This window comes from Cotesia glomerata, linkage group LG4 (genome assembly GCF_020080835.1).
Source record: "Cotesia glomerata isolate CgM1 linkage group LG4, MPM_Cglom_v2.3, whole genome shotgun sequence".
In the NCBI taxonomy this organism is placed as follows: Eukaryota; Metazoa; Arthropoda; class Insecta; order Hymenoptera; family Braconidae; genus Cotesia; species Cotesia glomerata.
Genome location: NC_058161.1, coordinates 3,264,433 through 3,283,200, shown reverse-complemented (window position 1 = coordinate 3,283,200; position 18,768 = coordinate 3,264,433). Strand labels below are relative to the sequence as shown.

Sequence of the window (18,768 nt, the reverse complement as noted above, 5' to 3'; positions counted from 1 at the left end):
AAAATTTAAAAATGGAAAATTTTTCCTTATTTTGAATTTTATTTTCTTGATTCTGATCATAAATTTTAAAAATTAATTCAAACTTACTATCTCGAAGAACATTCAAAATTTTTAATCAAATAATTAAAAGAAAAATTTCCTTTTGTCAAATTTTCACATTGTTAAAAAATTAACGTGATTAACTATAAAAAAAACTTGAACCAAAAAGCATTTCGATTATTTAAAATTCAACACATCGACGTTCTAATTAGCAAATTGTCTAACTCCATTTTAGAAAATCTTCCATTTATTCGAAAAAACAATTGAAAATTTATTATCACTTTAAAAAACCATTTAATATCTGATAGAGGTATAATATTTTGGTTTGGGTCATTTAAATAATATATAATTGGACTACTGTTACATCAAAAGGTTAAAAAATCACCTTCTACGAAATAACGGCTGCCCAATTTTAAAACACAGTTACTGCAAAATTTTTATACATGATATTTTTTAGTATTGTTGCATTTTTTATAACTTTTAGATCTTTATTACAAGTATTTTTTCTTAAAAATATTTATATTCAAGTATTTTCTATTCATAAATCAAATTTTTTATCAATTTGGCGCGCAAACTTTTTTTTAATAAGAAAAATTTTTAAAAATCTTAAAATTGTCAGTTACTGTGTTTTAAAATTGGGCAGCCGATAAGGAGTTAGACCAATTGCTAATTAGATCATCGGAAATTTTCTGCTTGATTAAAAACACCTAAATTAATAAAAATGTCCTTGATTCAAAATTTTACCTCTTGAACAATTAAATTTTCCCATCAATCCAAAAATGATCACAAAAGTGAACCTTTCACAGATCACTTCCTCCAAAAATTCTCAACGTATCAATAATTATTAACCCTGATGGTCCTTTCCTCTCAAAAAGTAACCTCAAGCCACTAAATCCTGTCTTTTTTCATCTCTCATCTTGAAATCCCAAGGGGTATACATTTTAACACTTTTCGGTTGGCCAGCGCGGAAGCTCTTTAACAAAGAGCCCACCGAACCGAAAACTATAAATATATCTTCCAGTTCTTTGATCTCTCTGATCCTTATTTGAATTGAAGCCAATCGAAATGTAACAGCCAGTGGAAGGATAAACAGTAAGAGTAATCCACCTTTTACTTAAGACTCAGATGTCCTTCCGTGTACCCCATGGCTCCCAGAAACAGAGGACACTGTTTTCTGCCGTAGTTCTCAGTCTGTCACAACATTTTCGAAAAGTAGCTGGCTTGAGACCCGGGAGAGGGCAGCAGAAAAGGACTCACAAAGGCGTGTCCTGCTGAAGAATGATGCACCGCAGAGAACCCAGAAGACTCCACATGGGTTTGTCCCGCAGAATTTGCGAGACTTCCAGCACTCATTACCGGCGAAACAGAATCATGAAGCTTCCTCATGTGTTTTTTGAGGTCAAAATTCCTGCAGAATCCCTTGCCGCATATTTTGCACGAGAATGGTTTCTTGTCATTGTGCGTGTGCATATGAAAAGTGAGATTGTAAATCTGATGAAAGGCCTTGTTGCATATGCTACATTTGTAAGCCTTCTCGCCGCTGTGGGTCAATTTGTGATTCTTGTAATTGCCCTTCTGGTGGAACCCCTTGCCACAAAACTCACAGACAAATGGTTTGTAATTCGCATGGATGCGCGTGTGAGTGTTCAACGTTGAGCTCCGATTGAATGCCTTTCCACATGTCTGGCACTTGTGCGGTTTTTCAGCAGTGTGGATGATTTTGTGCCGGCAAAGTGTGCTAGCTTGTCTGAATCCCTTGCCACATATCTTACAAACAAACGGCCTGGCTCCAGTGTGAACTGGCATGTGTCTGGTCAGATTGTAGTGAGCATTGAACACCTTTCCACACTCTGGACAGGCAAAGGTTTTCTGTTTTCCGGAAGCCAATTCGCGAACCTGTCCTCCGGATTGAGCTCCACCAGAAGAAGCCACAGAGGCACTTGGAAGAGCCACTGCAGGACTTACTGGGGACTTTTTTTCACCAGAATTGGATTCCAGGCGAGTGTGAGTCGGGGAAATTGGAGGCGAAGTTGAATGACTGCTGATGGGAGTGCTGTTGCTGGAGACTGGAGCTCCTGGGAAGGCTCTTAGAAGCGGGTTTGGGTGGTAGTACAGCAGTGGGTAGTGTTGGAGAAGTGTCTGTTGGCGCAGAGTCGGTACGTACTTCTTGAACGCTGATTCCAGGTGCGCTGAATAGGTCAATGAGGGAATACTTGGTGCAGGCTGCCTTAGAATCGCTGCTGAACACGAATCTGATAGCCTTTTATCAGGCTCCATGATTTTTGCGATAGAGAAGGTCAACGTTGAGAGGTTCCGGCATGATGGAGAACTTCTTCTGGAGTCCTCGGTTCCGGCTAGAAGGCTTGGTGGAGTGTCAGAAGCTGCCATTGTTGTCGTTGAACGATCCAATGGTTGCATTTTGATATCTGCAACAGGAATGATTTATATTAAGGTCATGATTTATGGTTTTTCGTGACAAAATTATTGGATGATTTTTTTTTTTAACAGATTATATTTTGATAACTTTGAAACGATATATATTTTTAAAGGAAATTAAAAGGTCTCTTAAGGATATCCACGCGAAGTAGTCAAATTTTTAAGACTTCCTGAAAATTTTTAAATTCAATCTACGTAGCCTAATAATTATAAAAAAATTAAAAAGCAGTAGGTTTTCAGGATATTTAGAAATAATTAGGAAAATTGTAATTTTTACATGTAAAATGGAGATTTCACCAGCCGTGTATTTGGTTAAAATTGAAAAAATAATAAGCTTTCGATTAAAATAATAAAAAAAGTAGCTTTCCGAACGTAGTACAGAGATATTTTATATTTTTTATGAAAAATCACTCGGAACTTCCGTTCTTTAAAGTCGTGTATTTGACTTGGCAACACCGCTTGCGCAGTTACTCAAAGCATAAGTAACCGCGGTTTTTTAAATGCTAGAAGATCTTAGTCATTTTAATTAGACAGTAAACATAAATAAATTTTAAGGTTAGGGAACTCTTGCGGTGTTGTCAAGTGTATACCGGTATCAGAGTGCTATATTTTTTATTAGTCAATTAAATGTTTATAATTATTTAATGAGTAAATTTTTCAGAAATTTCCTCAAAAATGTTGATAATTAATTTAAAAATTAATTTTAAAATGCATAACAAAAATAGTTCTACGTACTATTTTTTTATAGACACTCTTTACACTAGGAGGGTACTTGGATCTCCTTAAAGTAAAATTACTAAAAGTAGTACTTAAAATATCTGACAGGTGGCGCATGATCGCTGAATCTTCTCGCTGCCAGAGAGTTATATCAAAAGAATTAAGTATTAAAGCAAAAATTATTGCTTTGACTCTCTTAAGGAACTTATCTGACCTTGGCTTAATCAGCTTGAGTCGGTCACATATGATCAGATCAGGTCATTTGTGATTATATATGATCACAAAAGGCCATTTATAGCCAAATCAAGCCATATCAGAAACTTTTTTGATGAGGATCTCTAGAAACCAAATAAAGCTCCTAGGAGCTTTATGAACAGTTCCTGCAGTCAGTAATGGAGTGAGTAGAGAATGGAAAGGATAGGAGGAGACTTGGGCTAGGGGCTGACTCACTCGACGACCCTCCCTCGAGCCACCGCCCACTATCGGTTATGTACAGAAGTATAGTCTGTCGTGTATTTACATATCCTGCGGTATAGGATTATAGCTGGAGGCCTTCCATCTACTCCCTTAACCGGTGGTTCGTTCGTTTATTTCCTACAGAGCTAACGATCATCAACGATTACCAGTAAATTGGCTCGGTTGGAGCTGCTCGGGTAAATTAAGTCACTTTAATTACTCGGGCAGCCTTTTTAGTTAAGACTGAAGACTAGAGCAATTTACAATTTATTTTTCTATTTTTAACTTGACTGTACTTGTGTTCTGATGCTCGTTAGGAAGAGACAAGAGGCGGACAAAAGTCATTCCCGGGAGAATAGAATGATGAATGTAAGAAAGGTTTCAGTCAAAGAAATGGTCTTGGTCTTTGTAAACGGAAATTTTGAATGTTGAAATGGAGAAATGAGGAATGAGGGATTAGGGTTGAGAAAAGATGAATGAAATGCCAAATGGTCAGCCGGGAACTGCTCAAGGCTTGAGATAGGGTTGATTGGCTGGGAGCTGGATGTCGCAGTATGCAAGCAGAGAATGTTTGCATCTGGAACTATCTTCTATGCTCTTGGTTCTCTGTTTGGACTTGGAATGACGGCTGGAATTCAATGCGAAACGTTTCTCTATCTCAGCAATACACGCCGTCTGAGCAAATATAACCCTCGAGATTTCTGCAATTACTTGAAGCAGTGAGTACTGACTTAGGTCTTGCTCAGATAAAGAATTTTCTTTTGAATAAATTTTGTTCCGTGAACTTGCATTTCCTTTCCAATGAAATTATTGTTGAATTTTCGATTAATTCTAACTTTTTCTTCTATTTTATTTCAAAAGAGAGTCTTTTTAAAGCTGATTTTACATTTTTAGCAATGTAAAATCGACATTTTACATATTAACGGTCTAATTAGCAATTTGTCTAACTCCTTATTTTTTAGAGGGTGATTTTTTAACATTTTAATGCAGCAATAATCCAATTATAAATTATTTCAATGATTCAAACCTAAATATTACATCTCCATTAGATAATGAATGGTTTTTTAAAGTGATAATTAATTTTGAACTAATTGTTTTTTTCGTATAAATAGAAGATTCTCTAAAACGGAGTTAGACAATTTGCTAATTAGAATGTCGATATGGAAGCATTGACTTTTTTTTATTAATCACTAATATGATTTTTTTTAACGAAAAAATATTAGAAATTATTATTATCAAAAATAATTATTAAAATTAGTAAAAATTTTAATTATTAATCTATATTCTCCAAAAAAAAAATTTGTCTTCGCTATAACCAAAAACATTATTTTTTTTAGTTAAATTTAGAATAATTGATAAGGTCTTGATATAAATTTGTGTCTCTTTTAGCTTTTATATGGGTGATTTTCTATAAGGATGTTTTTTACCGTCCCAGGCATTTTTTTATTAGAAAAATTGTTATTTTGTTACTAAAAAAAATTTATTACGAAAATAAAAAAACATTTCTATTTGGAGGATTGAAAACTAAAATGAAATAAATTTTGGTTTTTTTGCTATAAATTCGTAAACCACCGAAATAAGTCCCCTAGGCTGTCCCAGTCCCAAAATTAAAACTTTAAGATTAAATTTTAAGTTATTCGTCCATAATATATAATTTTATCCATATTGTTTATAAACTTAATTAGTTAACTAAAAATCTTCTTTAATAAAAAGTACCGAAAATTAATTTTTTTTATTAAATTGATTAAACCAAAGTTTGTCCCAGGCATTTTAAGAACAATTCCCTCCCAGAAGTTCAAAGCTAAAAAAAAATCCAGCGTGCTATTTTATGTTCTGTAAGGCTTATAAGGACCTAACTAGCCTTGAGTTAATAACCATAGGGCTGTTAGCGCTTTATCGGCATTTTATTTAGTGTCAAAACACTGTTTGTGCTGGAAACATATGTCTGGGCCACGAGAAACTCAGTCCCCTGGCAACTATTTTTATTTATAATTTATTTATAAAATTAGATCCATAAGTCTTAATATTATTCTAATTAATGTAAATATTCATTGAGAACTTGAAAAGTTAAATGCATTGAAATAGTTTACTTGATTTTTCTCAATTTGATAAAAAAAAAAAAACAGTCCCCTGGCAAACAGTCCCCGGTGATGTTATATGGCAAAAGATACACAAATATTGAAAAAACAAAAATTAAATTTGTTTATTTATTATCATTAAGCTAATAGTTTTAAGCTGATCAAAAATAATTTGATCGGACAATTTTTTACAGATTTAAGACGTCCTTACAGAGAATCACCCATATATTATAATTTACAATTTCATAAAAACTTATTCTGGTTACCTTATTAATGTAAAATAATAACTATAACTGTTACATTTTTTTTTTGATTGCTTGTATAGCCAGACATTGACCTTTAGCATCCAATTAACGTCTGTAAAAAAAAAAACAGAAAAGGCTGTGCAGAAATGTAACAACGTAAAAAATAAATTCAGTATACGCTCCGCCCATTTTCTGAAACCTTCGGCAATTGTTCAGAGAGTCTCATGCACACAGACACACACTCACCATAAAAAATATACTTGTCTAGCTGATACAATCGTGACGTCGTGAGTAGGGGAGCAACGGCGAAAAAATAAAAAAAGCAAAGCAAAGAGGGATATACATTGTAAAGCTTCCCGCGGTGAAACAGCCACGGAAACTCAGCGAAACGCCCCTGAGGCCCCCATACAACAATTGCATCACCATGTCGGAGCAACTGTCGTCCACTGGGTATAAAACCATATAATAATGCTTGTCCTCATGCTTATGTAAGCACTCGATGCTCAAAAAGGAGCCTATGTGTATAATAGCTATGCCAAATGTGCGAAACACTTTTTTTTTTTGGTCAAGATGAAGAAGGCTGATGATTTGTGGCGATTGACGCTAATTTATGGTGGTACCATGATGATTCAACGATTGTCAATCCACGGGAAAAAATAAAAATGAGAGTTAAGTTAATGGTTGTGGTTGATATAAAGAGCAAGAGGAAAAGGATGTATATCTTGTAATGATATTCATACGATAATGCACTAGACAATCTGATGTGACGCGCGAGCCAGGCCAATTTAGCCTATCAATTCAAGCCAATTTACCTCATAAAATTCCCCGTTTGACCGTAATGGCTGCGTTATTGCTGCCGAGGGCCCATTTTGCCGACTTAATTCAAGAGCACAAGCTCATTGTCGATTGGGTCACGTTGGTTTGTTGATGTTGACCCGTGAAAAAGTTTTATGATATGATCAATTTTCGTATCAAGCCTAACGTGTCGGATTAAATCGTTAAAAAAATAGTTTTATTTTATAACCTTATACCTCAAACTTGAATTCTCTAGTAAGGAGATGATTTAGCGGCCATGCGCCATCTGTTAGAGGTTTTTGACACTGTTTTTAATCGAAAAGTTAAATATGGGTAGATATGACCATATCCTGACAATTAATAAATAATTAAAGCTTTTGCAAAAGAAAGTATGAAAAAATAATCAAAAATTTTAATTTTAAGGAGATCCACGTGAAGTAGTCAAATTTTTAAAATCTCCTGAAAATTTGTAAATATCTACTTAGCTTAATAATTAATAAAAAAATTAGGAAAACGGTTGACCCTGAAGGCCATCGCTGCAACTTCCCGCCAATTCTATACCTAAACGCTTGAAATTGCACTTATGACGTTTTAGAGCTCTTCGAGCTCATAAATATTATTTGTGTATTATTTTGAGCTCTCCGAGCTCAAAAAATAGCTTTTGTATGTTTTTGAGCTCTTCGAGCTCAAAATTTTGATGGAAATTTGATAAAACACTATTTTTTGAATTTTCAAATCGCAATAACTTTTGAATCAATGAACCGATTTTCACGCGGTTGGTGGTATTCAACGCAGTTTTTTAAGCTTCAAAATTTTTAAGTTTATATTGATAGAGCAGAAAACTTCGGATTAATTCCGAAAAAACACGGAACGAAAAAACACATTTTTCAGTTTTCTTTCGTCAACGATATTTAATTATTGCTTTGTCTCTCTTAAGGAACTTATCTGACCTTGGTTTTCGCTTAATCAGCTTGATATGGTCATATATCATCAGACTAGGAGGGTACTTGTATCTCTTTAAACATTAAAGAAATTGATGAAGTATATTTTTGATAATATAAAGCTTAAAAACATAATCAGATCAGACATGGACGTTTCCGGAAATTCTTTTTATGGAGAATGTTAAAATTTTGTTGATAATAAAACGGAATGGATTAAGAAATGATTTGCATCAATAATAGATAAAGATATAAGATAAAACTAAAATAGAATTTCTGATTTCAAAGATGGCCGTGAGGAAGACTATCAAGCAAAGCATGGCGAGAAACAGGAAACATGATCGCGGTTTCGTGTTCTGGTTAACGAGCTGAGGCTTTGTAGTGGAACGAAATAGCATGTTGGTGTTGAACATCAACATTCTCTGTGTACGTCTACAATAGAGAACAGTAACTGCAACGGCAAAAGGAAACTAACCAGCAAGTGGTGAAGAGATGCTAGCAGGCGCTAAATGTACAAAGTTTACCGATCAAGTTACGAATGGTCCGACGAATCCAATCACCACCTACCATCAAACTGAACCCTTTTGGTAGTGCTATATCTACTTTCGCTCTCGGGTAAACTATTAACTTGAATACTGCTCCGCGGATTTGTAGAGCGAGTTCTCGATAACAAGAGCCAAAGAAAAAGGAACAAGGGCAGGGGCCTTTGCGATTAACAGAAAGGAGTAATAAGAATAAGAAGCACCGGGGAAACTTGAAATGGCTTTGCAAATTTGCACGTCACGTTGTACTCATTAATTACCCGGGAGCCACGGTTTATCGCCTCACCTCTCAGTTCTGATGAGTCGATCAACCTTTTTTTTGTTTGATTTCCATTGACAGTCAAGATAAATACTCTTGTCTTTTAAAAACTTATTACATTGAAAAAAAAAAAAATCTACTTTATTGAAAATAAATGTTTTTTACTGAAAAACAAAATTGTTTTTTCATTTTAAACTATTTTGTTGCACAATAACTTAAAAATGGCTTCAGAAATGCTGATTGGTTAATCAAATAACGTTATTGATAATTTAATTACAGCGCCATCAGTTCAGGAAATTCAAATTTGAAAATATTTATTTTATTTAATTAAAAAATAGTAAAGTCTTTCGTTGAATTGGTAAAATTTTGAAATGAAAATCTTATTTTATCTATTTTGTTTTATTTCTTTGACTCGATTCGAAATTTTTTTAATGATTCAAACTAAAATAAAAAAAAAAATAGCAACCTTGCAGTCACTATGTGACTACCGTGACTTGTGACCTATAAATAAATAAAATTTTGCTTTATTGAATAATGACTTTTGTTAAATTGCACTGAACTTTTTTAACTATTGACGTTTTTAAAGATATAAACTCATCCTGATGTTACACTCATCATGAACTTTTATTTGAGTACCCACATGCATTTTTGATATATTTTCTATATATACATATATATAATATATATAAATGTATGAAAAATTGATGTGGGTACTTAAATGAAAGGTTTTGATGAACGTAACGTCAGAATGAGCTTATATGTTTAAAAATGTCAATAGTTCACGAGATACAAGGTAGTTTCTTAATTATTCTCATTTTTTAAGTTATAAACTCATCTCGATGTTACACTCATCAAGAGCTTTCATTTGAGTACCCACATGCATTTTTGATATATTTTTCATGTATACATATATATATATATATATATATATATATATATATATATATATATATATATATATGAAAAATTGATGTGGGTACTTAAATGAAAGGTCTTGATGAATGTAAGATTGGGATGAGCTTATATCTTAAAAAATGTCAATAGTTCACGAGATAGAAGCTCGTTTCATAATTATGTATCTAGAGATAGAGCATTTTCGAATGCAGCCTAAATACTTATCATCATAAATTGACTATTGGTGAGAATGATATGAAACCATGAAAAGGCACAACTCCAGATCAAGACTTTTCCAACGATACTAAATTTAACCATAAAAACCCATTTTATCATATAAATACACTGACCAAATTTTTTTTTTTAGGTACTTTAATTTCTCTGTTTAATAATCCAAGAAGTAAATTTTATCAAGCTTAGTTGAAACATGTATACAGTAACTATTTAATCTTCACTATTAAATTGTCTGCATATATGCAAATAAAGAAAAAAAAAATGATCAATGGGTGATGAAACGATGTCGCTGTAATTCACATATGCTAATGCTTATAAGATTTAAATATCAAACCTAACCCACAAACACAAATAATCGGCTTATCCGTGATATTCCGTCGGGTTTTCATCCGATCTCATCGTTCCAGCGAACAGTAAGCACCGAAGACCGAACACCAAGTGAGGGTCACGTCCAAGAGCTACGGTTAGTTAAAGGGTGAGTTTCTGGGGATGTGTATTGTGTCTGCTGTCATCTTCAGCGTACGGTCTTATTTGCACCCAAATGCTAATTACACGTCAACGATTCGCGCGCCAGTTGATGGGAGTTCACCACTGTCGGGATGGAACAATTGCTCGGATTTGTCCTTGTAGTTGTCGTTGGTGCAGCTCAAGTGTACAAAGACTCTGCTGAAGAATAGCTCAGCTAAACTCCCCGAGTTAAAACTCTTCTCAAACTAAAGTGACGCGAACAAAGACTAAGAGCGGCTGTCACTCGATCATGAAAAAGTTTATCACTTTCTTTAATATTTAAAACGCTTGTAAAATTGACCAATCTCTTCCTCTTATTTTCAGGAGAGTTTCACTACCGTATTATAAAATCTTCGATATCTAGTTAATCGACACTCGACTAAAGACAAGTGCTTTCGGATATGATTGATGAAGATTAACCACGCAATTCCTCTTTCCGTGTTTCGTGCCTCCTTGTATTTTTAATTTTTTACTTATATACTTGTCTCATTTTATATGATGAGCTATCAACAACAATATCATGCTGTGAGGAAAGAAACCGATTTAACAAAAAATGTAATAAAAACAAAACTTATCGAGCAGGCACTTCACTTCTAAGCTAATGTATTCTTTATCAAATTGTTGATCGCGAGTTATGGAGGTAGCGTGCTAACTGTCATTTTCCATTCCCGGGTTTTCTGCCGCCAGAATAAAACTAATAAGTTAGAAATATTTTTTGCCTAACTGAAAAAAAAACTTGATTCGAAGAAATCATTCTGATTTTCTCTATCATTGAAAATACGTTCAAAATATCTATATGTCAATATGAAGACTAATATAATCATATAACCCATTTGTAATTTTTTTACTAAAGTAGTACTAAAAATTTCCGATAGATGGCGCATGATCGTAGAATTCTCTCCATAGAAGAGAGTTAACTTCAAAGCATTAAATTTGACAATAAAAATCATTTTTTGTATCTCTTCTAAAGAGTTTTATCACATTGATTTTCTGTTAAATTAACTAATAAGCTAATTTTTGTTTAATTTAACATATTAATTAAGGAATACATTTCTAGAAAATTTTTTATTAAAAAATTACAATAAATTATTGTTATATAGTCCGATATGACCATATATAACCAAGTGAGGCCATTTATGACCTTAAAAATATAAAAGTTATCTTTACAATAATTTTGTTCTAAGATCAACAAAATTTCTTATAAATCAAGTAAATTTTTCTATCTGTGCAATCTATATTATTTAGAGAATAAGAAAAATTTTGGGGCCAGTGTATTTATATGAAAAAATAGATTTTCATGGTTAAATTTGGTATCGGAAAAGTCTTGACCTGGAGCTGTACCTTTTCAAGGTTTTATATCATTCTCATCAATAGTCAATTTATGATGATAAGTATTTAGGCTGCATTCGAAAATGCTCTATCTCTAGACATACAATTAAGAAATGACCTTGTATCTTGTAAACTATTGACATTTTTAAAGATATAAGCTCATCCCGATGTTACATCCATCGAAACCTTTCATTTGAGTACCCACATCAATTTTGCATATATTTATATATATTATATATATGTATATATGAAAAATATATCAAAAATTCATGCGGGTACTCAAATGAAAGCTCTTGATGAGTGTAACATCAGGATGAGCTTATATCTTTAATAATGTCAATAGTTAAAAAAGTACAGTACAATTTCACATAATTAAGAAATGACCTTGTATCTTGTGAACTATTGACATTTTTGAAGATACAAGCTCATTTTAATATTACACTCTTTAAGACCTTTCATTTGAGTACCCACATACGTTTTGATATATTTTTTATATATACATATATATAATATATATAAATATATGTAAAATTGATGTGGGTACTCAAATGAAAGCTCTTGATGAGTGTTACATCAGAATGAGCTTATGTCTTTAAAAATGTCAATAGTTAAAAAAGTACAGTACAATTTCACATAATTAAGAAATGACCTTGTATCTTGTGAACTATTGACATTTTTAAAGATACAAGCTCATTTTAACATTACACTCTTCAAGACCTTTCATTTGAGTACCCACATACGTTTTGATATATTTTTCATATATACATATATATAATATATATAAATATATGTAAAATTGATGTGGGTACTCAAATGAAAGCTTTTGATGAGTGTAACATCGGGATGAGCTTATATCTTCAAAAACGTCAACATTTAAGAAAGTACAGTACAATTTAACAACAGTCATTATTTAATAAAGCAAAATTTTATTCATTTATTTTTCACAAGTCACGGCAGTCACATATTGACTGCAAGGTTGCTAGTATAGTATAAAATACTATCGACTTTTTTTCATGTAGCGACCACATTTATTGATAATTAACAATTTAAAACAAATTCCTTTGATTGAAGCTTTTAAAAGTCTTGGACACGCGCCGCTGGAGAGGTTTTAAGTTCTCTAGACTCTTTTTCTATAAAGGAGAATATAAAGGGCGTATAATATATAATATATAAGCAAAGAAAATACACAAGGGCTGAGATTGCGTTTTGTATAAAATAGCAAGGAAGACAACGGGCACGCGCCCGATATAAAGTACTGTACTTGAACTCGAGGAGAAGAGATCGTTGTTCCTGCGTCTACAGTCTTACTCCAGTCTACAGTCTAAGAACTTTACTTAAAAGTTTTTATTCTTCATTTTAATTCAGGCTTTGATTGTGAGTAAGTGTGTGTTGTGTGTCGAGGGTACATCGGATACGATGCAAATGGCACGCGAGACTTCCGGTATATCGAATTCTTAGCTCCTTTCTCAAGCAGTGACAGAGTGGAGATGCCTGTTGTGTGTCGGCGGTGCATGAATGCTAGCGGAAGCGCGAATTTTTAGTCCTCGTGCTATTTATCGTATCGGCTTTGTGCTTTGTACGACCCCCGAACCACTGCATTGTTGCCCTCAAGGCATTGCATTGCGTTTAAGCTTTTTTCGATCTCGTTTTGTCTAAGAGTAGGCGTGCCGCGGTATCAGGCTACAGCATTCATGTAATAGGGTGATGTAAGAAAAGATCAGTCGACTCTAACGTCAAATTTTTTTTCTTTTTTCGTTTAGTATTTTTTTTTAGACGTTACAAACAGATGTTTGTTTTAAGAAATATTATTAATTAATAAGATTTATTTTATTCTTTGTATTCAATAAATTCTTTTGCAAGGTACAAATCAGCAATTTTTTTAACTTTGGTTTATTTTAGACAAAGAAAAAATTAATTAATTGAAAAAATAAAAAGCTTTTTTTGAATAAAAAAATATTAAAAGATAATTTTTAGAGTAAAATTTTAAGATCTTTTTTTGCAGATATAACACTGATAAAAAAAAGATCATTTTTACACGAAAAAAAGTAAACTGTAAAATTCACTCGAATTCCGGTTAATTTTTATAGTTTCAAACAGTACAGCGGACATCGGGGTGGCACAAATGTAAATATTACAAAACTTAATGTAGAAAGTGTAAAAGCCACAATTTATAATTTAATATCGAAAATGTGATTAGTAGCTGTCACTATAGTAAATAACCACTCTCTCATCTTAAAAAATTACAGTTTCAAACAGTAAAAATTATCGTTTCAATATTTAGTCTATACTATGAGGAAAAGGGGACGGTCTCACACTCGGAAAATTTAACATTTGAAACAGTAAAAATTCTACTCTTAAAATATATATTTTACCAGTCCAAGCAAATCAATAATTATAGTTTGATTTTTAGCGTTGCGTTTAAAATTTACCATTTTACTTTGTAAATATTGACGTTGCTTGTATAGAAATTTAGTAACTGTAGTTTATATTTTTTACATATCATAAGATCATTTTTTAGATACGAAATGATAAATATCAATGTCAAAATTCTTATTTATTATACTTTAACATTTTCGAGTTTCACATAGCGAATATTACTGTTTAAAATAGTATTTTCTTCCATGTAAATAATAAATTGTAGCATTTAAATGATAAATATTATAAAGTGATTGTTAAAATCACAATTTAAGTGTGTGAAATTGTAATTTTTTCCAGTTGATCATTACTTATTATAAATCGACTATTATTTATTACAGTTTACTTTTTTCCGTGCACAGTAAAAAATTTTGCGTCATTGCGTCAAAAAATTTTGTGTTAAAATTTTTTGCGTTAAATTTTTAACACTTTTATGTGTAAATTTAATATTTATTGTGTTAAATTAACACAGAAAAGTGTTAAATTAACACAAAGAAGTGTTAAATATTTAACACAAAATTTTTTGACGCATTGACGCAAAATTTTTTACTTTGTTAAAATTTAAAAATTTCGCATCAAGCAGAAAAAATTTTGTCAAGAAATTTTTAATTAAATTTTGCTTCATTCAAAAATTTTTTCTGTCTGATTTAAAATTATTTGTTTGGTTTAAAATATTTTCTCAGAAAATTTTTAAAAAATTAATTTAAAAAATCGATCAAATTTTTTTCAGTGGTAATTTTACTATTAGAATATCTTTTTTTTTTTAATTACATTTATCAATTTAGCAGACAAATTTTTTGTTTATAAAAAATACAAACTACGAAATTTTTAAAATGAAGCATCAAAATTTTATTCAATTTTTTTTTCTCCAAAAAAAATATATTTATTAATCTACTAAAAATATTTCCAAAAAAATTCCATCCGTTTATTTACAAACCCAACAATAGATTCTCAACCCAGAACAATATAATATTATTGTTTTTCTGACTTTTTATTCAGCATTATACACAACGCCCTCCATTTCCTCTAACTTTCGAATCATTATCGCGTGGTTATTGTTGTCATCTTGTCGTTATTTCAAAACGTCGAGCGCAATCTCAGGTTACGGGCTAACTGCTTACAAGTTTTTGTACAACGTGCCCGCTATTGTTACTGGGGGAACCGAAATGAACGTACGGCTCCAAAACACATCAATTATTATCCTTACACACACATAAAAAAAAAAAAAAAAAATTAAAATATTCAGATGCGCGAAACTTCTGTGTGTTATTACAAATGTGTGTGGGCGTGTGCAAGCCAAATGCTCACAAAAATTAATCGTTGCGCTTATTTTGTTCATCTTGATTTTTATTTATTTAGAAGCCCTTCACTTTTTTCCTCTTATAATATAAGTATGTACGTTTTTGCAGCCGCTGCGAGCGCACTCGAGGTTTATTTGTCTTTTTAAAATAAATATTAAACAATGAGCATCCAGATTGAGAATTCTGGGTTAGAGAAAAGGCAGAGTTTTGTGCAGCAGAGTCTCACACATGTGAGAGTGTGTGAGATAATATAAATGAATGAATAATATAAGGATACCTGGCGAGCGCGCAGTTAGGGGTGTGTTTTATTGAGCATGGAGGTCAGTTGACATTTTAAAAGTGTCTAGTGATAACGAGACTGCCTGGTGTGTAATCGTCGGTCATGGTGGTGATGAAAAGACCGTAAAAGTCGATCCTCACTCACAGTATGTGCTACAGCCTACAGCTTTAAAGCAGCTGCCTGTCAACCCCCTACTATTTTTTTATTTTTTTGACTTTATTCTAAATTCATTGAAAATAAAATTTTTTTTTTTAATTAACTAGCTTCAACTAATTTTTATCCAAATCAATGTTATTAATTAAAGACAAATTAGTTTTTTATAAATTTATATTTTAATTTTTTTATTAAGGAGATCCAAGTGTCCTCCTAGTGTAAAGAATGTCTATAAAAAAATAATACGAAGAAATAATTTTGTTATGCATCTTAAAATTAATTTTTAAATTAATTAACAACATTTTTGAGGAAATTACCGAAAAATTTATTCATTAAATAATTATTATCAAGCTGATTAAGCTAAAACCACGGTCAGATAAGTTCCTTAAGAGAGTCAAAGAAATGATTTTTATTTTAATACTTAATTCTTTAAATATAACTCTCTGGCAGCGAGAAGATTCAGCGATCATGCGCCACCTGTCGGATATTTTAAATACTACTTTTAGTAATTTCACTTTAACGATGAATAACTATTAAAGGAGTAAGTTTACCAAAAAATGTTAAGGGGATCCAAGTACCCTCCTAGTGTAAAGAATGTCTATAAAAAAATAATACGAAGAAATAATTTTGTTATGCATCTTAAAATTAATTTTTAAATTAATTAACAACATTTTTGAGGAGATTACCGAAAAATTTATTCATTAAATAATTATTATCAAGCTGATTAAGCTAAAACCAAGGTCAGATAAGTTCCTTAAGAGAGTCAAAGAAATGATTTTTGTTTTAATACTTAATTCTTTAAATATAACTCTCTGGCAGCGAGAAGATTCAGCGATCATGCGCCACCTGTCGGATATTTTAAATACTACTTTTAGTAATTTCACTTTAACGATGAATAACTATTAAAGAAGTAAGTTTACCAAAAAATGTTAAGGGGATCCAAGTACCCTCCTAGTGTAAAGAATGTCTATAAAAAAATAATACGAAGAAATAATTTTGTTATGCATCTTAAAATTAATTTTTAAATTAATTAACAACATTTTTGAGGAAATTACCCAAAAATTTACTCATTAAATAATTATTAACATTTAATTGACTAATAAAAAATATAGCACTCTGAATTACCGGTATACACTTGACAACACCGCAAGAGTTCCCTAACCTTAAAATTTATTTATGTTTACTGTCTAACTATAATGACTAAGATCTTCTAGCATTTAAAAAACCGCGGTTACTTATGCTTTGAGTAACTGCGCAAGCGGTGTTGCCAAGTCAAATACGTTCGGAAAGCTAATTTTTCTAGTGTTTTAATCGAAAGCTTATTATTTTTGCAATCAAATTCAATGAAAATAAAATTTTTTTAAAATCGTTAATTGCATTAAATTCTTATCCAAATACACGGCTAGTGGAATCTACATTTTACATGTAAAAATTACAATTTTCCTAATTATTTCATTAAATATCCCGAAAATCTACTGTTTTTTAATTTTTTTATTAATTATTAGGCTACGTAGATTAAATTTACAAATTTTCAGAAAGTTTTAAAAATTTAACTACTTCGTGTGGATCTCCTTAATTAACTAGCTTCAATTAATTTTTATCTAAATCAATGTTATTAATTAAAGATGAATTATTTTTGTTACAAATTTATATTTTAATTTTCTTAATAATGATAAAAATAAAATCCTATTTTTTAATTAAAAAGTATTGATCGACATATTTAGGTAATTTGCTTACTATTCACCACATATGATCTATATAATATGTTCTTCTCATATCAAGTGAAGAGTGATCGTGTGTGGCGCTGGCGTGGCTTGACGTGCTTATCAAAAGATCGACTGAGGTAATAGCCTCCTATCGACGTACTACACACTAAACCCCACCGAATTGAGCGGATATAAGCACATTTCTTTATTATTAACGACAAAAAAACTAATCATTTGCATCTAAATAGTCTCTTGTGCTCATAAACTGTCATATAAGTACGATGAAGAGAAAATTTAATGTCGGCGAAACTATATTGAAAAAAAAATTGAATTGATTCAAGTAAAAAAATATCTAATCTAGAAAATAAATATAAAAACATTTATATCGACGGTCTAATTAGCAGTTGGTCTAATTCCTTATTTTTTAGAAGGTGATTTTTTAACATTTTGATGTAGCAATAGACTAATTATAAATTATTTGAATGATCCAAACCAAAATATTATACTTCTATAAAATATTAAATTGTTTTTTAAAATGATAATAAATTTTGAACTAATTGTTTTTTCGCACAAATGGAAGATTTTCTAAAATAGAGTTAGACAATTTGCTAATTAGAACGTCGATATGTCAAAACAAAACACATTTTATCATATAAATATGCACACACTGATAGAAGGATTTAGTTCTATTTAATAAAATTTAGTAACAGATACTAAATTATTTAGTAACAAACCTTTCATTACCAAATATTTAGTAATAGATACTAAATAATTTATTAAAGCCCATTTAGTTTCCCCAAATAAATATTTAGTAGTATTTAACAAATGATTTATTGCTACGCAATAAATCGTTTATTGGTACCAAAGAAATTAATTTTTTAACTAATTTTAGCGTGTAACCTAACTCTTTAACTTAAAATAAATCAAAATAATTTTAAGTAAAAATATAAGGTATTATAAAGAAAAGAATCTCATTAAATTATATTTTTTTGTTTGAGACATTTATAAAATTTAAAATTAAACAAGTTTTTAACACATTAATAATAGACAAATTAAAAAATGTAAACTAAACTCCACTGAAAAAGACATAAATAAAAGACATTTATTGAGAGTATCTGTGTTTCTAAGGGTTTAATAAATCTCCCAAAATCGAGCTGAATAAAATAATCTAAGTTAGTGAATAGGTTATGTATCACATAAACATTGGAATTAAAGCATAGCCATCTACCGACAATACTTGCCAAAGAAATATTTAGTACCTGTTACTAAATATTATTTGGTGGTACTATAGTATATTACACACCTGTGGCAAGAAAATGAGAAATGTCTCAGAACACATATATGTTGCCCGAGGCGAAGCCGAGGTCGACATATATGTGATCTGAGATATTTATTATTTTCCTGCCATAGGTTTGTATACTATTTTTCTGTCCGACAGAGGCGG

General features: G+C 31.2%; 1 protein-coding gene across 1 annotated transcript in view; it reads right to left on the bottom strand.

Annotated features, from left to right (window-relative positions):
* Positions 1–651: 651 nt before the first annotated feature.
* The window catches only part of LOC123264391 (fez family zinc finger protein erm-like), a 35,122-nt gene continuing 17,005 nt past the window's right edge, over positions 652–18,768 (bottom strand). The window contains exon 2 of the mRNA XM_044727679.1: positions 652–2,465. Coding sequence (XP_044583614.1) covers positions 1,234–2,457 — 1,224 coding nt within the window. The 5' untranslated portion in view covers positions 2,458–2,465 and the 3' untranslated portion in view covers positions 652–1,233. The remainder of the gene's footprint in view (positions 2,466–18,768) is intronic.